Source organism: Silurus meridionalis, chromosome 13 (genome assembly GCF_014805685.1).
Source record: "Silurus meridionalis isolate SWU-2019-XX chromosome 13, ASM1480568v1, whole genome shotgun sequence".
Classification (NCBI taxonomy): domain Eukaryota; kingdom Metazoa; phylum Chordata; class Actinopteri; order Siluriformes; family Siluridae; genus Silurus; species Silurus meridionalis.
This window is the reverse complement of record NC_060896.1, coordinates 18720502-18744627: the sequence shown is the minus strand read 5'-3', so window position 1 is coordinate 18744627 and position 24126 is coordinate 18720502. Positions and strand designations below refer to the sequence as shown.

The window sequence follows — 24126 nt, the reverse complement described above, 5'->3', positions numbered from 1 at the left end:
GACAAGCTTTTTCTTTATTACTTAATTCCAAGATGTGTTCTTTCATAGTTCAGATGTCGTCATTGTTAGTGTACAATGTGGACTATATATATATATATATATATATATATATATATATATATATATATATATATATATATATATAATAAAAATAAAGAATATACATATATATATATATATATATATATATGTGTATTAAAAAATAAAGAATATATATATATATATATATATATATATATATATATATATATATATATGTGTATTAAAAAATAAAGAATATATATATATATATATATATATATATATATATATATATATATATATATATATATATTTTAAATTTACCGAATTCCATATAAATAAAAGAAGCAATAATAATAATAGTAATAATAATAATAGTAATTCCGTGAGAAAGCGGGGTCAGTTTTTATTGTTGTTGACGTTGACATGACGTCACATCCTGTTTGTGCGCTAGTGAGGAGCTGAAGGCCTGAAGCCTAAAAAAACTCTAAAGAAGGTTGATAAAGTAAAACTTAGAGCAGAACGGCGTGGAGGAGTGTTGAGCTGTGGTGAGTGGCGTTCATATTAAACAGTGTTGATGCTTCATTCGAGTTTAATTTATATGTGTATATACAGAAACCCAGCAGTGGGAATCCGTTGTGTGTGTTTGCTGAGCGCAGGTTCCATTAGCTTTTAGCAGCCTGCAGCTAACACACACACACACACACACACACGCCGTTAGAAGTGAAGTATACTGAGCCCAGCCTGCAGCACCAGCACGAGGTTAAAGCTGGAGAACTGGGAATGTAAATGTAAATGTCAACTTCTGCTGAAGTCTGGTTATTTCTTCCCGTGTGTGTTAAGCCCTGAAACGAACCCAGTGGCCTCCATTTTAAATCGGGGAGCTGTGTGTGTGTGTGTGTGTGTGTGTGTGTGTGTGTGTGTGTGTGTGGGACAGCTGCTAGTATGTTACCAGAGCTGGAGCACTTACAGCCAAGCAGGTTCACTTTCTCAGCTGGAGCAGACACAGGTTTAAGGTTGTATAGATAGCGTCCGGACTGAGCTTGAACAATTTTACGACTTAAAACTTAAAAATGTCTCGCTTTGTTCTAAACATGTGCAAAGAAATCTCATGTAAAGCTGCTCACTTTCTCTTCTGTTAGCTTAGCAACCGTAGCCCGCACTTTCCTGACAGAAGTTTTCACGCTGGACTATGCTATTAAATAATAAGCGTAATATCGTTTAAACGAGTATAATTTGAGATTTATGCATGTTTTTTGTTGTACTTTAGTTGAGTTGTGCAGACTTGTGAAGGTAATGTGATGCAGGAGATAAGCAGATATGTGTTTCAAGGTAGAGAGTCGTGACGAAAAAAGTACATTTTATTTGTTCAAGAAATTCATTTATTTGGCAAATGAAATGCAGAAAAGTATAAACACACAAGGCAAAAACCCTTAATTAGGCTTTAGATAACTTTTTTAGAAAGTCAACTTTTGTAGTCAGAATCAGAAACGATTATTCATGTTGGCATGAGATAGTATGGGTATAGTAACCACACACTTTCTGAGGAAACTCTATATCAGGGACGGGCGATTTGATATCGATATCTGAAATATCGCAAATTTCGATACTAGCGATACTTTAGTTTCTAGTATAGGAAGAATATTCTTCACATAGGAAAATGAATTCTGTATTAGTATTAAAAGCATTGTTAGCTTGTTAGGAAGCTGGGGTCAGTGCACAGGGTCAGTCATGATACAGCGTCTCTGTAGGGCATTACAGTTAAGGGCCTTACTCAAGGGCCCACCAGTGGTATTTGGGCTTGAATCAATGGTTAAAGCCTTAACCATTGAGCTACCACTTCCCATGTAGAGAGAATCGATTCTCAGGCTAAAATATCTACAGCTATGTGGGATATATATATTTTTTTAAACAAATCAAGTGAGTTTAGGAGCTATTTCCTCTTCCACTGTACAACCAAACCAGCATTCCATCACCCAGTCCCATTTTTGGATCACTGCATCATTGCATGAGCTGTAGCAGAAAAGTTGTTCAGTCTAAGAAGAAATGGACTCAAAGAGAAAATGTCACCATTCTCTTGTTACTTCACAAGAATTTATAAAAGGGGAAGGAATGTAGTTTGTCTGAATAATGATGTTTTGTAATGAATGTAACCAAAAAAGAAGTTCCGCCTGCTTTAGTCTATTTAATATTAATAATGGTGGCTTTCAAAAAACACTGGTGTTTGGTTTTAGGGATTCTGCCATTGAAAGTACTTGGCATTGGGCTGAGTAGAAATTAAGCGGTATCGCGCGTCTCTACGGTACGTATTTGATGTTTTTGGGTGTCATTTAACTCGCACCTATATTATTATATTATATATATATATATATATATATATATATATATATATATATATAAATATTTAATGTGCTATACTATTTGCTTTAGTAAGAACGTAGAGAATCAGTACTGCATTGGAAAACATTGTTTTACTTTTATAGTAAAAGAACATAAACCTGCAAAGGCTACTCGGGCTCAGAATAGTGCGTGAAAGCTATATATTTTTCCACATGAATGCCTTAAAAAAAAAAAAAATGTAAAAAAATTCTGCCTGGACTAACGTAACTGTTGTTAGTAAAGGTTATCGATGGCGTGACCACAAATGTGCCCTGTATGAATGAAAGCTGAGACAGCGCTTTGATGACAGGCTTCAGTGCCTTCTTCACAGTCATTGGATAATCTTTGTTAGTGATTTTTCTTTTTGTCAGGACATTTTCCATCCATTTCAGTTAATTAAATTTAGAAACTTTATCTTGAAAAAATTTAATTATAAAGACTAGTTTTTTTTTTAAGCCATCAATTTCCATATCATCTTACGTTGAAGGGACTAAAATCTTGTGACTGCAACACCAAGTGTGACATCGTGTCACCCTACTGCAGATTAAAAAATATATGAACAAATTTCACCTGTCCATCTGTTGCCATGCTCAACTAGTGCTGGGTCTAAAGTTGCACAGTGTTGTGCAAGTCTAGAACGTTATTGAGCAGCAACATTAACTGGGTTTCCTATTACAGTTAGTGTTTGAATTCAACTTCTCATATCACTTTCAATCACCTGCTTTACATGCCAATCTTCTGGATTTTCTAAGTCCGTGAATACTTTTGAATTAAGGTCAAGAGTTCTGATTTTCAATCTCAGCCAATGACAACAATCACGACAGCTAGAAAATTTCAACGCAAGTTTGTCGACGTTTAACAAAGTTTTTTACAGACCGACGGCGAGTGTGTGAATAATAATGACTGGTTCTGCACACGTGCGTGACATCGCGCTTCAAGTGTAAACCAGGCTGCTTTGCGTTGGGCCGAATCACACTACTGCGTTAGGAATATTTTTTTCTCTAACAACACTTAGTAATAGACCTTCTGTTACATTCACGCATGTGTGTACGTTACAGAGGCTGTATAGAATACATAAAAAAAATGTTCAGAGAGAAAGACTTGTAATTGACAAGAAAATAATCATGTGAATTTGCGGTTGTTTGCACATCTAGGTTTAAGCACCCATGGTGTAGGGAGACGGGTGAAGTTGGATAAAGTTTAAACACTTTTTTTCTGTAAATCTATACAGCAAGTGAAGTGCAGATTGTAGAAACCATGACTGTCATTAGAATTTTTTTTTTAATGAAATTCACATTTGCATACGAGGAATGATAGCGTATAATAGAGTATAAAGTGACAATGCGGAATACAAAAGCCATGCTGTGTGTAGGCTTGTGCTGTATGAGAACTGGCTTCCACTTCTGTGTTCATTTGCCATCCAGCATGCTCGCGTGCAAGTAAACATCTCTACCTGGGGGAAGTAAGTGAAAAATTAAACAGAAGTCATGTATTTTAAATGGAGAACAAGCAAACGTGTGGACGCGATAAAACCCTGAGTTTCACTACTTCCCATCAGCAAAATTACGCAAGCAAAAGTTTTGTTACACTGAATATCTGTGATTTACCTGTCGGTGTGCTTCCACTGGTCAACTGAAGTAGGTCAGCGTTGAATTATTTGATATAACCACTCAATCGAGTGCGAGATTGCTCTCGTACATTAGTTCTATCGACTGATGCATTTCAGACACAATACAGTATGGCCAAATATATAGTATAGCACGCCCGCTAAGCTCATGTCGGTCTGTACATTCCAGTTAAAGGTGTTTCTGGGAAAATTTGCGCCCCTTCTGCCTTTTCATTCTTCACTGTTTGCTGTGTCTGCTTATGTCACGTACTCTACTGTAGTATTAGTTTTAAGCTAGAAAGTGGAATGGTATGTGGTAAACACAGAAGAGCGGTACACAGTGATACACATTGAAACGTTCCAGTGAGGTTGTAGGAAATCTGAGTACTCGTGAAACTCCGCTCGAACAGTTGAATAAGTGGACCTGGACTAACCGTTGTATAAAACTCTTCTTGTTGGTTTGTTTTTTGACAAATGTGTTATATGACTCTCTATAAACAGGAAATCCGATATACATAAGCGTTGCTCTCAGAAAGAACGAGTTCTTCTTTGGTCCGTCTTGCAGAAAAAGGCACCACACCATCGCCTTAAAATCTTTCCATGTATGCAATCTCACACACCTCACCTAAGATTTGGAACGAAGCATGCTTGACACATCATTTAGATGTCGCCTATATACTGTTGAATGTTTGATAGGGTGCACACACCTGCATGGCACGCTTATCCATAAAGCCCCCTATTCTGCATCATGAAGGGAGTCTGCGAACACGCTTCAACGCAGAAGTATAATCCAGCCTTTGCACATCTCTCGTTCAGCTGGTCTAGATTGAATGAAAGTCTAACTGTTGTGCAGCATTGTGAAAAATAGATTCAGGAGCATGTCTGATGTGGACTGGAGTTCAGATTGGCGCGATTGTCGAAGGAAACGGCTATGACTGTGTGCCCTGAGACTATGCCTGTGCAAAGATGACTAACCTTGACTTAAAACCACTCATCATTCAAAAGGATTATTTTAATTTATGAAATTTAAGGCAATTTTATATGAAACGTAAAATTTAAATTGCTTATTGTTATTTATTTATTATTTAAAATAAAGTTTGCGGTTTTTAGAGGAAGCTTTATAATACAGTGGTCCCCGGAAAATCTGCAAAATTTGGACGCAGCCCTTATGGTACTTTTAGTGAATTCATCTAGACATTGTTACTGTTACTTTAATACAATAATTTGTGTAAAGAAAAAGGAATTTGTTATTGAAAACAATGTTATTCCTAACATTCCAGAACATTCTGTCCCGCTGCGGATTCCCGTGAATTTTAGGATAATCCGCAACTTGCTGTTAGTCAGGTTTCAAATGAGAACACACAAATTTTTCGAGCGCCGAGTTCCAAACCGCAAATTATCGGGGTTTGACTGTATTTCCATAAATGTACGAATATGAAAAATAATGAAACCTAATCAACACATCAGAAATTAACAAAAGAAATGCTGCTGTTTAAATGGAGGTTAGGATGGTCTGTCTATCTTGGTTTAGTTTAGTCAAAACATGTTTGTTCACCTTTGCATATAAACCTGCATTAAAATAAACATTGCTTATGTATATATGTAAAAAATATCTCCTTTCTGTCTTTTCTTTTTCCATTTAGCATTTTTTTTTTGTTTCCATTTTTCCAGAACTTATTTAAATGGGCTGTGATATAAACACGTCATGCTCTTTCAGAAGGCATGTAGAGGAATGAAGAAAACCAGCATTTGTGAAATTTTTGAGAACTGCCAGGGAAATATGGTTCCGTTTGGCTTACACTGGACCGAACATGATACGGTTTGCCATGTTGGGCCAAGACAGTATACTCTCCTCTCTAACTTCCTTTTAACTGTAATCAGAAGCTGTTATAGGATATAAAATCTTGCTTATCCTAATCATTCTGCTCTTCATAACCTAATGCTCTAGGTTGCTGTCTAGTTTAAATACCATTGCATCTGTAATGATGTCATAAAGATACACACACTTACTTCCTCTGCTGCTTTAAGACATTATTTCCCAATCGATTTAACAGAAATCACCATGGTAAATAGGAAATGCGTAGCTGCAGATAAAAGGTTCCGTAAACCAGTGGCAGGCCGTGCATTTCACACCTAGACCTTCTCTGCCTTTTCGAGCTGTGACTAGTGCGCTGTCTGACCACCCAATCAAAGGACATGAAAAATGCCGACGTTATCGAAAGCCTGATCGATGGCCCACATGTCGCCAACTCAAAATCTGATTGTTTTAAGCAACATGTACTTTACACTACAGGTGCCCACACTGCTGATTCAGGCCTCACAGCACATTCCTTTGACTCTGGAAACATGTGATGTGTTGGCTAGAATATGATTGGATAGAAACATTTACTCCTTGAAGCAGTGCCGATGAGAGAAAAGCTGTGAAATTATGCAAGAGAAATTAGAAAGAGAATAGACTATATATTTAAAACGTTCAATGGCCAAAAATATATATATTTAAAAAATGCAAGTCGTGATTTGAGAAGGCTTCAAAAACATGTTTGAGACTATAGGGGGATGCTTGGGTGGGGTAGGGTTTTATTTATTTTGTATTTTTATTTTTTTAAAATGTGCTGAACTTCAACTGCTTTTTATTTTTCATTTTATTTTGTATTCTTTTCCTCTTTAATATAGTTGATATGTTATATGCGAATGGGCAATAGGCATTCATGATCTAGCATATATGACTACCTTTTTTGCTAAATGCTTCAAGATTTCTCAGTCTTATGACAATTTTTTCTTTTGATTTTAAGACTATTCTATTTTGCACATTTAAAATATAAGCTTAAAAGAAGAATAACAGACACCTTATGGAATCCTTTTCAAACAAATCTTAATAAAATGCGTTTTCCGTCAAAATGCGAGAATTAAAACCAATCATGCTTGCATAGTGTATTTTAAAACGCCATCACCTCTGCTAGTGTGTTTAGCATTTAAATGTGCAATAAATGGAAGATGATTGACAGGGTAGTATTTAATAATGTAATATTAGTCATATCAATATTGTTGCATATGTATTGTGTAATGAACATGTATTTCATGTGTCTTTCAGGTGCTGTGTGCACATGTGTGTCTTTGTTGCTGGTTGTGTTCACTCATCTCACAGTTGCCTGCTGATCCTCGACACCTTCGCTCACAATTGTGCACACAGTGACACACAGACGCACACTGAGACACACACAAACACAGCATGAATGAGGTTAGCGTGGTCAGAGAAGGTTGGCTCCACAAGAGAGGTGAGTTGCGAAAGAATGTTGCGAACTCACCACTGACTCGGTGTAAACCTGAATTAGAACATATGTCTGTACATAAGCTTTAATCTGTACAGTGTTGTTGTTCTAGAGATTAATGAGGTAACTCATAAACTATATATACAGTGGTGTGAAAATATGTTGACCCCTTCCTGATTTCTTTTTTTTTTTTTTGTGTGTGTTTGTCACACTAATGTTTCAGATCATCAAACTAATTTAAATATTAGTAAAAGATAACACAAAGTGAACACAAAATCTGGAAACCTGGCCAACACTTTTTCATACCTGTGTGTGTGTGTGTGTGTGTGTGTGTGTGTGTGTGTGTGTGTGTGTGTGTGTATGTATGTGTATATGTAATCTTGTCTCTTCCTATTAGGTGAATACATTAAGACATGGAGGCCGCGGTATTTTATCCTAAAGAGTGATGGGTCATTTATCGGTTACAAGGAGAAACCTGATGTGTCCGATCCCAACATGCCCCCACTCAACAACTTTTCTGTAGCAGGTGTGTGTATGTGTGGCTGTTGGTATGCAAGATAATGAATGGAGAGGTGGTGAATGATTTAACATCAAATCACAATTTCAATAGATTATAGTGTGTACAGTTTGATCTGTTGTTGCTAGCTGTTATCGTGTATGTATGATTTGTCCTCTTTCAGAATGCCAGCTGATGAAGACCGAGCGGCCACGTCCCAATACCTTTGTAATTCGCTGCCTTCAGTGGACGACGGTTATTGAGAGAACGTTCCACGTGGACAGTAATGCTGAGAGGTAGGGTACAGAACTATAAAGACCATTTTCCAGGGTTATTTCTGGTTGATTTTTACCCTGTACACTTGCTTTAATTAAATTTTTTCACAAAAAATCCGACGTACCGTAAGTGTACGATTGGACGCGCAACACTAAACAAAGTGCGGCTGCTTAACCGTGTATTTTCAACATGCGACTGTCTTAACTTTACTTGGGAACGAGTTCTTCTCTGCTCGCTGCCATGTTGTTTGTGTATCTCTGTGGCAAACGCGTGGGGGAAGGGGGGTGGGGGCTGAGTTTGTTCCAAACTATGGAAGCCCAGAGGAGATCGTCGGCGGACATTAAAGAGAAAACCGATTTTTATTCAAACAGATCGATGTAAACTACACATTCGAGTTAATCGATAAAATCGATTTATCGCCCAGCCCTAGGATGAAGGCCAGGTAGCGTAACTGTAATGGAGCAAGGAACTTATTCAAATAACAAACGAAGTTACTGGCATGTTATGCATAGGTAATGTACTGTGACCCTTCAACAGTGTAACACCTCTAGTGCACAGACCAGCCTCTTACCCATGGACGCATCACATGTTCCATTCATTTTGATAGTCTTTTACAAATGGTAAATCTACAACCCTTCATGACAGTAATCTTGTATCAGTTGATTCGCCGGTTAATCGGTACAGGCTCATATCGGGTCTCTGGTAAAGATATTGTCGTTACCTTTACATCTTATTTTCTCTGAAATTTAAATGCCACCTTCGTAAACCGAACCTTATCTGTTCTAGTATGAAGCGTCAAGCATTAAACCTGGTGTACTGTCACAGATCAAAGTAATTGATGGTTAAAAACCAAATTTGATTGAACATTCAGAGATATATAATTACCATTACGATGTTTATTGTTAATGGTTCTGTGTGTTTAAACATTTGGGACACAACCATTAACCATGCTGATAATTCCAGTAATTATCAAGTAATACATTAATAGTTTTAAGACCCAGACTAAACAATTTTACTTTTACTTTTGTTTTGATTATTTTTTCCTCCTCTCATTCTCTCAGGGAGGAGTGGATTCGGGCAATTCAGGCTGTAGCAAATGGACTGAAGACGCGAGAGGAGGAGGAACCGATGGACATTAACTTCAGTTCATCAGGAGACAGCAGCATGGAGACATCTTCAGGAAAATCACGCAGCAAAGTGGTTAGTCTCTTACTCATGCACAGAGAGATGAGTGTTCTTGATAAAGATTTAGTGAGCATTAGTGCTTGACACTATTTACATTTTATGTAAAATGTTTGTGTTTTCCCGCTCTGTAGACAATGAGTGACTTTGACTACCTGAAGCTGCTGGGTAAGGGCACATTTGGGAAAGTGATCCTGGTCAGAGAGAAAGCAACAGGTGTGCATTATGCCATGAAGATTCTGAGGAAGGAGGTCATCATTGCTAAGGTGACAATACACACAACTGAATTTGCACATTACCCAGTTTTTGGTCTTTTAGTCTCAGTACCAATGTAATATCAAAGTGAATCATTTTTGTCCTATAAAAATCATTACATATATTCTGGAGCTGCTCTGAGCGGAGATGACAGAGAGGTAGTAGTAATTCATTGTGTGTCAAGAGTTTCGGGTTGGAATCTTTTTACATGTAATACGATATGTTGGATAATGCATCAAATTTAATCACTCTTCGACTTCAGCCAAGTCCTGAAGACAATTAATATGTTTTTATTAGGCAAGATTAAGATCTCTATTCTTAAGAACGTAGATCAGAAATATTTCAAAACATCATTACCTGGCTGTGCTGGACACCTGCCGATTTCAGCCATGACTAAAATAATCATTTCCACCATGCTCTACATATCTTTCCAGGTTAATTTTTGATTATTAGCCATGTTTTTATGATGTAATTAAATCATTACCCCAGTATTTTGAACGCCTCATTGATGTAAAAAAAAATAGTTACAATATTTAAATATATTCATAAAATTTTCTGTAGATATTCTCACCAGTGATGAGTGGTGAATGCTTGTCTAATCAGGCAATCGCGTGGAAGTTGTGCAATGCCGAAAACTCTGCAGATACAGGCCAGCAGCTTCAGATAACCCACACATCACCCATCAGAATGGGCTGGTGTATGTGATCTCAGTGATTTGACCAGTGCATGATTGTGTGTGCCTGATGTAGTGTTTGAGTATTTCTGTAACTGCTGATGAGTGGTGCAATAAAGACAAGTTTTGCAGATGACCTTGCTGATTAGAGAGTTTAAGAGCGATTCGCCAAGCAAGTTTATGCTGACAAAGTCTGCAGTAACTCAGTTAACTACTCTGTACAATCGAGTTTAAGAAAGCATTTAAGAATGTACCTTTTGAACATTGATGTGGATGGACTCCAATAACAGAAGACTCTTGGGTGGGTTATACTTGTCTCAGCCAAAAGAAGAAAGCTAAGACGTCAGTGTGCACAAAAAACTGGCTCGCCAATACCGGACAGTTAAAACGTAGAAAAACATAGCCTTGTCTGAACTGCATTTTTACGCTGAAGCACACAGAAGCTAGGTTAAACTTTTTATGCCAACAGCATGAATCCGTGTACCCAGCATGCCTCGTTTCAACAGACCAGACTGGTTATGGTGGACAAATAGTCTGGAATGTTTTTCTGCTTCTCAGTAATATCCAATCAATGATTACTTAAATGCTACAGGCAATTTAAGTATCGTTGCTGACCATGTGCATACCTTAATGGCCACAATCAATTACGGCAACTTTCCAGCGTGATGATGCACCCTGTCACAGAGTAAAAATTGCCTCAAACTTGTTCTGTGAAACACAACAACGATTCCAGTGTTGCAGAGTGGCTCTGACAGTCATTGTATCTGAATTCAAGAGAACATCTTTGGGAGGAGGTAGAATGGCAGCTTTTGTAGTATGAAAGTGCACATTAAAAATATGTAGGATCTGTGTCATACAATCATGTCAACATGGACCACAATTGGTGCATTACTCCATGGACAATTTGCGGCCATCATCATATATGCGGTTTACAACATAGCGTGCAGTTGTGAGAGCAACCTTTGCTGTGAACAGCACACGCCATGTTATGGAAGTTTCTTCCTCGGGTAGCTCACAGTAACATTTGTTTTACCAGAGAAGGTAAAATCGCACAGTCCTAAATCATGCAGCTTTAAGGATTACAATAATTATTCGGAATTGCAACCATTATACTGGTAAACGAGATGTACTTAATGCATATACAGTGCATCCGGAAATTCACATTTTCCGCAGTTTATGGCCTTATTCCAAAATAGATTAATTATTTTCCAAAATTTTTTACAAACAATTCACCATAATGAAAACGTGAAAGATGTTTGAAATCTTTGCACATTTATTAAAAATCAAAAACGAAAAGAAAAAAAAAAAATCACATGAACATAAGTATACCAAACCCTTTCAAAGACACTCAAAACTGAACTCGGGTGCCTCCTGTTTTCACTGATCATCCTTCAGATGTTTCTACAACTTGATTGAGTCCACCTGTGGTACACCTGATTGGACATGATTTGGAAAGGCACACACCTGTCTATATAAAGGTCCTACAGTTAACAGTAGATGTAAGAGAATAAACCAAGCCATGAAGTCCAAGAAATTGTCTGTAGACCTCAGACAGGATTGTATCAAAGCACAGATCTGGGGAAGAAAAATTTCTGCAGCATTGAAGGTTCCAGTCCGCACAGTGGCCTCCATTATCCGTAAATGGAAGAAGTTTGGAACCACCAGGACTCTTCCTAGAGCAGGACGCCCGGCCCGGCCAAACTGAGCGATCAGGGTAGAAGGGCTTTAGTCAGGGAGGAGACCAAGAATCTGATGGTCACTCTGAAAGAGCTCCAGCGTTTCTCTGTGGAGAGAGAAGAACCTTCCAGAAGAACAACCATCTCTGCAGCACTCCACCAATCAGCACTGTATGGTAGAGTGCCCAGATGGAAGCCACTCCTCAGTAAAAAGGCATGACAGCCCGTCTGGAGTTTGCCAAAAGGCACCTAAAGGACTCTCAGACCATGAGAAACAAAACTCTAACAAAAATTCTCTGGTCTGATGAAACAAAGATTGAGCGTCATGTCTGGAGGAATCCAGGCACTGCTCATCACCTGGCCAATAACATCCCTACAGTGAAACATGGTGGTGGCAGGTGACATCCTTGATGAAAACCGTCCTCAGAGCGCTCTGGACCTCAGATTGGGGTGACTGTTTATCTTTCAACGGGACAACAACCCTAAGCACAAAGCCAAGATAACAAAGTAGTGACTACAGGATGATTTTGTGAATGTTCTTGAGTGGCCCAGCCGATTGAACATCTCTGGAGAAACCTGAAAATGGCTGTGCACCGACGCTCCCCATCCAACCTGATGGAGCTTGAAAGGTTCTGCAAAGAAGAATTTGAGAAACTGCCCAAAGATAGGTGTGCCATCATACTCAAAGACTGTAATTGGTGCCAAAGGTGTTTCAACAAAGTATTGAGCATAGGCTATAAATACTTACGTATGTAATATTATTATTTTTTTTATTAAAATTTTTTTATATATAAATTTGCAAAGATTAAAAAAAATAAATCTTTCATTTTAAGGTATTGTTTGTAGAGTTTCGAGGCAAATAGTCAATTTAATCCATTTTGGAATAATGCTGGAACATCATAAAATGTGGAAAAACGTGAAGCACTATGAATACTTTCCGGATGCACTGTCACTAACCAAAACCGTCCTCTAATGTTCTAAGATCAAATAGATAGTTATTGTTATAAAACACAAAACCCCTATGCAGCTGCATCCGCTTTAGTGATAGCGATTTAGTGATAGTGACATTCGACTGATCTCACTGTAACTGTTACACTACAAAACGGTTAATAATTAAAGCCAAAAATAGCGATTAAAGTGTTTTTGACTGACACATTTAACACGTAGACCTATGTTGTCCTGATATTGAAATGTGGAATAGAAGGTTTGTGTTTTTCGTATACTGCAGGATTATTTACCGTACATAGTGGTGGGTTGTGGATGACCGTTGTTTTGTGTTTGTGTGTTTTAGGATGAGGTGGCACACACGGTCACAGAGAGCCGGGTGTTGCAGAACACCAGACACCCCTTCCTTACGGTAAGACTTTCTGTATACACACACAGACCTGTCAGTGTTGTAATAAACCCACGAGTGTGCCTGTGCCTCATGATCTGACGTTTGTGTGTTTTTCTTAGACACTAAAGTATGCGTTCCAAACACACGACCGACTCTGCTTTGTCATGGAGTATGCTAACGGAGGCGAGGTACAGAAAACTACACACTGAACATTATGTACATACCTTAATTTTTACACACCTATACACCTGACCCTCTCCTGGTCCCTTTTTCCATCCAGCTTTTTTTCCACTTGTCCCGTGAACGCGTTTTCACGGAAGATCGAGCACAGTTTTATGGAGCAGAAATCGTTTCTGCGCTTGAGTATCTGCACTCACGAGACGTGGTCTACCGAGACCTGAAGGTCACACACACACACACACACACACACACACTCATGCTCATGCTCGCTTGTTACATTACTGAAGGATTTTTTTTGCAGTGCCTCTTTGTTTTCAGAGAGATATGAATCAATTAATGTTAATTTGTGTGTTTTGTAGCTGGAGAATCTTATGCTGGATAAGGATGGACACATTAAAATCACAGATTTTGGTTTGTGTAAGGAGGGAATTACCAATGAAGCCACCATGAAGACTTTCTGTGGAACTCCAGAGTACCTTGCACCCGAGGTACACATATGCACTTCTTTCCTAATGTTCATGCACTTGCCACACAGTATTGTCTTGGACTAGAGTTTTTCTAATTTTCTCTTATCCATTTGCAGGTACTGGAGGATAACGATTATGGGCGGGCAGTAGACTGGTGGGGTTTGGGTGTGGTCATGTACGAAATGATGTGCGGTCGACTGCCTTTCTATAATCAGGACCACGAGCGGCTGTTTGAGCTTATCCTAATGGAAGAGATCAGATTTCCCCGGAACCTGTCACCTGATGCCAAAAGCCTTCTCGCTGGCTTGCTCAAGAAAGACCCGAAACAAAGGTCAGACAGAAACCCTGTACTGTGAATAGCGATAGATATTTTACCTCTTTAAATCTTTAATATCTGAAATCCATAAATAAACTCAGCATAGAAGGTGTGTTTTTGAAATGCGTAACCTCGATGTGAGTCGATGTTTTGTAAGCGACACTTGTCTTTTCTCACTGAGCGAAGGTTGGGAGGAGGTTGTGAAGACGCCAAAGAAGTGATGAATCACAAGTTTTTCTCCTCCATCAACTGGCAGGATGTACTGCAGAAAAAGGTGAGCGGTAAACTAAAAACGGGAGACAGTGATTGGAGGGATTTTCTATATTTGACAATGTAATGAATGCTTGGGACAGATATTCTTTTAGACTCTCCTAGTTCATTGAAAGGTCTGAGGAGTTTTCTTTTTTCTCTTCTTTTTTTTTTTTTTTTTTTTTTTTTGCGGTAAGGCAACAGCTGTTCGAGGACACGGGTGGCAAAAAAATGCATAGCTTTTTGCAGAGCTGTCAGTTTCACACCCAGTGCTTAATGAATTACCCCTCTGCACCAATGAAGCATATCTATGCATATTATATAGCAGATTAACATAACTCATCCGTTCAGTTTGAAATTAGATGTTAGTTTGTAAGAGTCAAAATATCAAATCTTCTGTGCTCCATTGGAGTAGGAGCAGAATATTTAAATCTAGTTTTCTTCCCCTTTTGCTGCGGCAGGAAACCAGGTCTACTTGTGTTTGAAAGACATGCAAAAGAAAAAATATCAGGAAAGCCTGTAGTTTTCAAAACTATATATAGTGTTGAATGTGAGCTATTCATCATGCGCAATGTTTTCCCAAGCTGTAGTTCATATAACAATCTAAATTATATCTTATAAGAAATTCTAATTATGTTGTGATTGATTTGGAGCTTCACAGAATATACCCTAAATGGGATGCCAGTGTAGTTGTTGGCATCATACACTTTTACACCTGCAGACTATTTATCATAGCCAGTGCACCTATTGGCATGCTTTAAAGAGGTGGTCTGAAACCAGAGAAACAGGAGGAAATCTATACAAACTTTAAAAGAACATAAAAAAAAAAAGAAATTGAGCTGCACCTGTATGGTCTCAGTTGTATGGTTCAACTGCTAATGCTCCCAAATATGGTAAAAGTAATAGGTAAATAGCAAAAAAATATATTTTTTAGTTTGCACAATTAGCCATCATTGTTCTTTATTCTAACAGATGTTTCATGTTCTCTGTCTTCCATTTTTAGCTCACGCCTCCTTTCAAGCCTCAGGTAACATCAGAGACCGACACTCGCTATTTTGACGAGGAATTCACTTTGCAGACCATCACTGTCACACCACCTGACCAGTGTGAGTATATCAGCTGTGTGTTCGTGTTATATCTTGTTGCAAGACAGTGTGTCTCTCTTTAAGATTATTGTTTGAGAATATACATTTAGATTGGGTGTCCATGTGAATTTATAAAACTTCATGTATTGTGTCTGCTAATCTATATAAGAATTTATTAATAAATTCTACTTTATTTATATATAAATTAAATTTATACGATATTGCCAAAGGTATTTACACATCTAAACAGGTGTATAAAATCAAGCACCTGGGCTTGCAGACCGCTTCTACAAACATTTGTGAAAGAACGAGTTGCTCTCAGGAGCTCAGTGAATTCCAGCGTGGTACCGTGAGGGGATGCCACCTGTGCAATAAGGCCAGTCGTGAAATTTCCTCGCTACTAAATATTTCACAGTCGACTGTTAGTGGTATTATAACAAAGTTGAAGGAAAGCAACTCAGCCACGAAGTGTTAGACCACCAAAATTACAGAGCAGGTCAACGGATGCTAAGACGCATAGTGCACAAAGGTCACCGACTTTCTGCAGAGTCAATAGCTACAGATTTCCAAACCTTATGTGGCCTTCAGATTAGCTCAAGAACATACATAGAGAGCTTCATGGAATGGGTTTCCGTGGTCGAGCAGCTGCATCCAAGCCTTACATCACCATATGCAATGCAAAGCATCGGATGCAGTGGTGTAAAGCACGCCACCATTGGGCTGTAGTGCAGTGCAAACGTGCTCTTTGGAGTGACGAATCACGTTTCACTGTCTGGCAATTCGATGGACGAGTCTGGGTTTGGCAGTTGTCAGGAGAACGGTACTTGTCTGACTGCATTGTGCAAGTGTAAAGTTTAGTGGAGGGGGGTTATGTGGGGTTGTTTTTCGGGAGTTGGGCTCGGCCTCTTTGTTCCAGTGAAAGGACTCTTCATGCTTCAGCATATGAAGACATTTTGGACAATTTCATGCTCCCAACTGTGTGGTAATAGTTCGTGTTCCAACATGACTGCGCACCAGTGCACAAAGCAAGGTCTACAAAGACATGGATGAGTGAGTTTGGTTTGGAGGAACTTGACTGGCCTGCACAGTCTTGACCTCAACCCGATAGAACACCTTTGGGATGAATTAGAGCGTAGACTACGATCCAGGCCTTCTCGTCCAGCATCAGTGTCTGAGTTTACGTATGCGCTTCTGGAAGAATGGTCAAAAGTCCCATTAACACACTCCTAAACCTTGTGAAAACCTTCCTATTAGAGTTGAAGCTGTTATAGCTGCAAAATGTGGGTCAACATCATATTAAACCCTATGGATTAAGAATTGGATGTTACTCAAGTTCATTTGAATGTGAAGCAAATATGAGCAAATACTTTTGGCAATATAGGGACAGACAGACAACATCTCACGAAAGGTTTTAATATGTTCTTAAGGGGCAATACTATAGAAGTGAAACTTGGATATATTTTAGAGTAATTAATGTGTCACTTGTTTGTATAGAAGTACAGATTTACTGTCCTCTAAAAATATCTTAACATACAGCCATTATTGTCCAAATTGCTGGCAACAAATTGGAGTACACCCAAAGTGAATGTAAAATTTTGTGTAAGCACGGTTGTTATCTTGCACTGTCTTAATCCTTCTGGGTATGGAATTCACCAGAGCTGCACAGGTCAGTGCTGGGATCCTCTTCCACTCCTCCATTATAACATTACAGAGCTGCTGGATGTTAGTCATGTGGTGCTTCTCCACCTTCCACTTGAGGATGGTCCACAGATGCTCAATAGGTTTTAGGTCTGGAAACATATTTGGTCACTCCATCACCTTCAGCTTTCTCAGCAATGTCATCTTGGCATTATGTTTGGGGTTGTTATTATGTTGGAAAACTGCAGTTTCTGAAGGGAGGGCATCATGTTCTGCTTCAGAATGTCACATTTGGAATCCACGGCTCTCTCAATAAACTGCAGCTCCCCAGTACCAGCAGCACTCTTATCTTTTTTTATTTTAAGTCTCATCAGACCACAGGAAATGGTTCCAGTAATTCATGTTCAGGGACAGCTTGTCTTCGGCAAGCTGTTGGCAGGCTTTCCTGTGAGCCAGCTTTAGAAGATGCTTCCTTCTGGGACAATGGTGTATGGTCTGAGCACTGACAAGCGGACCTTCCGCTTATGCAACCTCTAAAGCAATGCTGGAAGCACCCCTGCATCTGTTTCTTTAATCCAGCTTCTGCACCTGACGCAAAGCACAAGGACTCAACTTCTATGATCGACCCTTGCGAGGCCTGTTCCGAGTGGAACCGTCTTGGAAAACCTCTGTATGACTCTGTAACTCAGGGTGTTACCTAGGCCATCTTTGTGGAGATCAACAATTCTAATTCTTAAATCCTCAGAGAGTTCTTTGTCGTGAGGTGCCATGTTGAACATCCAGTGGTCAGTATGAGAGAATTGTACTCAAAGCACCAAATTGTAACTGCTCTGATACAAGATACACAAATTTGTATGGTCCTGTCAAGTAGACAAAAACATGAACATGATGAATAGGACGTGTGGCTTTGCAGTTATACGACATACAGCTGTCATCACTTAGGGTGTACTCACATTTGTTGCCAGCTATTTTGACAATAATGACTAGTTGTTTTTAGAAGACAGTAAATCTGTACTGATATACAAGCTGCACATTTGACTTCTTTTGAAATATATCCAAGTTTTATTTCTATGGTATTGTCCCTTGAGAAGATATACAAAATGTGGGGATGTACACACTTAATTGGATGAAATGTGACCTCTGGCCTGCTTCAGAGGGCAGAACTCCACACAGTATAACCACTGGCAAGAAATAGTCTTAGTTTCATTGCAGAGAGGCACCATTTGCCGGTCAGCAGGTGTAACAGAAGAAATCATGCAAAATTAACCGCTCCAGTGTAAAATCGGCTACGGTGTACCACATCGTAGTTCAGGAAATTGAACGGATGTTAGTTATATCTTAGTGCTTAGTGTTTAAGTCTTTGTATTGTAAAGAAGTGTGTATGTCTTAATAATGCTGGTATTTCAAATGACGTTTGCCAAGTTAAATGGAATGATGAATGCGTGTTTATAAAACATTATTTTGTTATATATTATGTGAATGTTTCTCTGTTTGTGCAGATGATAGTTTGGATGCGGAGGACTCAGATGCGCGCACACACTTCCCTCAGTTCTCTTACTCTGCCAGTGTACGGGAGTGAATGAGAGACCTACACAGACAAACACACACTCACCAGCAAACCAGATATCGTTGCAGCACACACATGTACACACACACATGCGCACACAAGCACACATATTGCCTCACCAGCAACCTGGACACCATGTTAACACCCATTCATACACAAACTGTTACCAGCAAACTGGAAACCGTATACATGCACACACGCACACAGTCACCAGCAAATCAAACATCAAGGCAATGTACTTACTGCAGTCAGCAGTCTGTTGACCACTGAAGGCCTCATTAAGCTGCGCCTGCTCCAGATTGGTCTTCCTGGCTGTCTGTTACACTACACACTTCACATCTTTTGAAAAAAATGATTCATTGGCTTATTGTGTTGAACACCTCAGAAAAAAGCATATACTGTACACACACACACACACACACACACACACACACACTTGTATGCACGTTTTAACCAAGTTTGAACAGAACTAGAACTTCAGATTGTTACAGTTTTTAAATACAGGGAAAAAAATGCACGCATGAAGCCATCCTGCAGTGCAAGTGCCCTTTTTATGCATTCACTTGTTACTGTGGTGTTTCTACAACACATACTGCTGATTGTGTGTGTGCGTGTATATTGGTTTTGTGTGTGTGTGTGTGTGTGTGTGTGTGTGTGTGTGTGTGTGTGTGTGTGTGTGTGTGTGTGTGTGTGTGTTTTCTGAATGTACATCTTTAACTCTGTGTGTGTGAGTTTTGATTCGATTTTGTACAGGAACCATAAGGGCGGGTGGGTATGTATGTGTGTGTGTGTGTGTGTGTGTGTGTGTATGTATGTATATGTATGCACACATACAAATACAGTAGACGTGTAAAGGGAAAAAAAAGCTCTGTGGATGAGTGTATGTGTGGAGTGTGTCCAGTTTGTGCACCTGTAAGGCTGTCATCACTGTGTAACACAGTACAAGCACTGGGAAGATGTAGTCTTAGTTTTGTTGCTTAGAGATACCAGAGGTGTCACTCAGCAGGTGTAGCAGAGGAATCACTAAACCGTGTTGTGCAAACCTCTGCAGAACTTTGCACAGCTTTGCGTGACCACACCCCACAAATGCAGCCGACCTCCTGTTGTAAAACACCCAGTCACTCAGCTGTACAATTCTGCAGGCTTTGATGTAAAGAGATTTTTATTAAATGAATTTGAAATGTGTGGCTCTCACTCTCTCTCTCTTCTCTCGCTTTCTTGCTCTTCTCTCCCTCTTCTCTCGCTCTCTCGCTCTTCTATGTCTCTGTGTTAATGCTGGTTAATGATTTCAGTTAGGATGAGAGCTGATTGTGTGAGTGAGATGGAGTGATGTTTTATGTGTTTGTTTTTTCTGTTTGTTTCCTGAACAGATCAGACATTTGACTTTTTTTTGTTGTTTTTGTTTCTCAAATCATCCTGATGAGATCAATATAAATATAATCTATTCCACCAGCTGACTGCTCCTTTGTCCTTTTTTATATACTTTTGTGTGTGTGTGTGTGTGTGTGTGTGTGTGTGTGTGTGTGTGTGTGTGTGTGTGTGTGTGTGTGTGTGTGTGTGTGTGTGTGTGTGTGTGTGTGTGTGTGTGTGTGTGTGTGTGTGTGTGTGTGTGTGTGTGTGGAATCAGAGGTTATGCAGAACATTACACTTTTGGTGATGTTATGTTGGCTGGCTTTACAATGCCAGGGCTACCACTGACAAGGATTGATGGCTATGACCATTAGTATGTGGACACTTTGCTATCGCTACCACATTCACATTAAATTTGAAAACAATTGTACAGGATGTCCCCTGTGTGAATAAAAAAGATCTATAAAGACAGGTGTGAAAGAACTCAAGTGTAGTCCTGTGTAGTGCTCTGATATAAATCACTTTAAATGACTTCCTTAGGCTTCAGTTTACTGAAGCTCATAAGTGAATGGTCCAAAATTTACAAGAAAGCTTTTCCAGAAAATTAGAGGCTGTTCTAGCATCAAAGAGAAGTCAAACTTTAGAACAGGATATTCAACAAGCAAACATTCGTCTGATGTTCAGGTGTCTACATACACATTTTGGCTTTGTAGTGTTGATTCATGCATTAAGCCATTTAGAATTAAATTGTGTAAAATGGAAAAGAAATGAATGGTCAGGTTTCTCGTAAACTCAAGCTTATGAATGGGAACAAAGTACCAAAATATTTTTCATTAATGCCATTCTTGAATAAGCCAGAATGAAATCGAAAATAAATGGTCAGTAGTTAGACAGAAAATACCTGCACTTACAAGATTTCCCAACATTTTCTCCCCTGGAGTTTTTTATTTATAAAGCATCACATAAAATTATTTGTGAATCATTTGCAGGGTCACTTACACAGTACATTTGGTATTCATAAAAAAATTGGATCCATACTTGTACTCCCTAGACTGTACATGCACACATAAGATTAATATAAGGAACTGGTAGCGCAGTGGTTAGGACTTCTGATTGGAAGGTCATGTTCAAACACCTTCAACTGCTCCCTTGTATAAATGGCATCGATTAGATTGTAAGTGGCTTGGGATAAGGACATCTGACAAATGCTATTCATGTCAATGTAAATATACACCTGATCAAGTTCAAACCATTTACAGTATCACACAAAATTGAGTACAACCCTGATATTTCAGGAACCATCATATAATATCTTCTCAAGGGACAATACCATAGAAATTAAACTTTTAGATATATTTTAGAGTAGTTAATGTGTAGCTGGTATAGTAGTATAGATTTACTGTCCTAAATAACTTCACATATATCCATTATTGTCTATATAGCTGGCAACAAAAATGAGTACACCCTAAGTGATAACAGAATAGGACATGTCCTATTCATCATGTTCATGTTTTTGTCTACAAATTTGTGTATCTTGTATCAAAGCAGTTAAAATTTTGTGCTTTGAGTACAATTCTCTCATACTGACCACTGGATGTTCCAACATGGCACCTCATGACAAAGAACTTTCTGAGGATTTGAGAATTAGAATTGTTCCACAAATATGGCATTGACTATAAGGAGTTTGGTAACACCCTGAAATTGAGTTACAGTACAGTGGCCAGGGTCATTCAGAGGTTGAGTCCTCATACTGTAAGTCAGGTGCAGAAGGAAGCCTCTATTGAGGCTGTCTCACAAGAAAGCCTGCAAAAACTTTGCTGGAGACAACCTGTTTAAGAGCAAGATTTACTGGAACCATGTCCTTTAGTCTGATAAAACTGAGATAAACTTGTTCGGATCAGATGTCTTGCGACGCCCTGGTGAGAAGTACCAAGAAAATTGTGTCTTGCCTACAGTCAGGCATGGTGGTGGTACCATCATGATCTGGGGCTGCAAAAGTGCTGCTGGTAGTGGGGAACTGCAGTTCATTGAGGGAAACATGAATTACATGATGCCCTCCCTTCAGAAACTAAACCGAACAGCAGTTTTCCAACATCATAATGACCCCAAAAACACTGCCAGGATGACAACTGCCTTGCTGAGGGTGAAGTGCCCAAGTATGTCTCGAGACCTGAACCTTATTAAACACTTAAGGGGTATCCTCAAGCGGAAGGTGGAGAAGCGCCATGTGTCTAACATCCAGCAGCTCAGTGATGTCATCACGGAGGAGTGGAAGAGGATCCCAGCAACAACCTGTGCAACTCTTGTGAATTCCATGCCCAGGAGAATTAAGGCAGTGCCAGATAACAATGGTGCTCACACTATATATTTACACTTTGGACACAGTTTTGACATGTTTACTTAGTCTGTACTCACATTTGTTGCAGCTATTTTGACTATAATGGCTGCATGTTAAGATATTTTGGAGGGCAGTAAATCTGTACTGCTATACAAGCTGCACATTGACTAAAACATATCAAAGTATAATTTCTATAGTATTGTTCCTTGAGAAGATTGACTAAAATGGTTGCTGAAATGTGAGGGGTGTACTCACTTTTGTGCAATACTGTAAATTGAGTTATTGCACCTTAATATAAAGAGTACACTATCATGTTTATATCACTTGTCATTCATACAACTAAACTGGACAAATTGCGTGAAACCCAGTCAATTCATATTAGTGCGGTTAATTATAAAGAACGCAAGTGACTATGAATACATATATTTAAAACAATTAAGATTGGATATTTAAAAAGAAAATGCTGCTACATAAATAAAGCAATTATTTGCTCCAATGGCTCATCATCTTTTAATGCTGTGTGATAATCGAGCTAGAAGTAAGGCCCCTTTCACCCTATGCAGTAACATGTCAAGAGTGATCTAATTGTAATTGGAAAGCACAATGTCCAATGAGTCCAATGTGTTTCAGAGATGAATTCTGATCCAAACACTGAATTCACTTTTAGAGCTGGTTTGGGATTAATATGGCCTCATTACATTTGGAGTGTGAACACAAAAGTGCTTCAATGCATTGCGAACAGCAACAAAGCATTACCTAATTAACTGTGTCATTGCCCCAGCCAGAAAGTACTTAATCATTGTGAGGATAATGCTGAACATAGGAACTCTCCACCTCTAGGCTAATGGATAAAATTGATGTTATAATGGCTGCTTTAAATAGCTCCTTTATCCTTTCTTCTTCTGCAGACTATTATATGAAAGTGTTTGAGAGCCAATTGTGCCTGAAAACAAATAGAGCAGAAGACACGTTAAACATGCAACAGTCTCCAGCAGAAAAAAATGTATGAGATCGGATCACTCGGGAAAGCATTCAAAATGCCATGTGTTAATGGTTATGCATTCTGGTTGTCCACGTTTAAACACCTAAAGCAGATGTTAACAACAAGTGTGATCAATGCCTAAAGGACCAATAAGTGACCCATCTGGTATGCATCAATGCATGTGCAATGTATTTAATACAACCTAGGAGATGTTTTCTGTATTAACTTGGAATCAACTTAGACTTGATTCCATTTGTACTACATATAGTAAATATCGTCTTTCAGTTTTTATTTTCCAACATGATAATGTTGCACAGTTTCTGCAAATGTATTTATTTACAGTGCACAGTACAGGTAAATTAGAACATAATTACATGAATCCGTTCAACATATTTTGTCTCATACTTGTGTTACTAAGGGGAAAGACAAGGCTTGAAAGCCTATAATATTATATAACTAACATTGGCACAAAGAAAAAAGGCCAGATATGTAGTGAACATGATGTCCTAGCATTGACTCTTCCGAACACTGATCAATGGCTACGCATTATCGCTGAAGCATACTCCAGGAATCAAATCTGTTTTAGGGTTTTTTTCATGTTATGTGGACACAGGGAACAGCAGACAAATTCTTTGTAGTGTTTCTACAATATTTGTCCATAATCTGTGCTCAGATTGAGATCTGGGGAATTTGGAGGGAGACTAAACAATTTGTCAATTTCCTCATGCCTTTCCTGAACATTTTTTTCCAATGTGTCAAGGCATATTAGCATGCTAAAAGAATCA

The 24126-nt window shown here is 38.8% G+C and overlaps 1 protein-coding gene across 2 annotated transcripts; it reads left to right on the top strand.

Annotated features, from left to right (window-relative positions):
* The first annotated feature begins 421 nt into the window (after window positions 1–421).
* Window positions 422–19865, top strand: akt2 (v-akt murine thymoma viral oncogene homolog 2). 2 transcript variants are annotated; one of them, XM_046864378.1, is made up of 14 exons: window positions 422–569; window positions 7098–7281; window positions 7673–7801; window positions 7956–8067; window positions 9109–9247; window positions 9364–9495; window positions 13125–13190; window positions 13289–13357; window positions 13450–13572; window positions 13709–13837; window positions 13933–14147; window positions 14319–14406; window positions 15385–15487; window positions 18604–19865. In XM_046864378.1, exons 2-14 carry the CDS (start codon window positions 7236–7238, stop codon window positions 18681–18683), a joined length of 1431 nt encoding a protein of 476 aa, XP_046720334.1. In that variant the 5' UTR covers window positions 422–569; window positions 7098–7235; the 3' UTR covers window positions 18684–19865. The 2 variants fall into 2 exon arrangements, with proteins under 2 accessions (XP_046720334.1, XP_046720335.1); XM_046864379.1 differs by lacking the exon at window positions 422–569 and adding an exon at window positions 901–1037.
* The last annotated feature ends 4261 nt before the right edge of the window (window positions 19866–24126 follow it).

Coding starts and splice junctions, on each gene's coding strand:
- akt2 (XM_046864378.1), top strand. CDS start 7,236: ATGAATGAGGTTAGCGTGGTCAGAGAAGGTTGGCTCCACAAGAGAG. Junction 7,802..7,955: donor CAACAACTTTTCTGTAGCAG/GTGTGTGTATGT, acceptor GTCCTCTTTCAG/AATGCCAGCTGATGAAGACC. Junction 9,496..13,124: donor AGGAGGTCATCATTGCTAAG/GTGACAATACAC, acceptor TGTGTGTTTTAG/GATGAGGTGGCACACACGGT.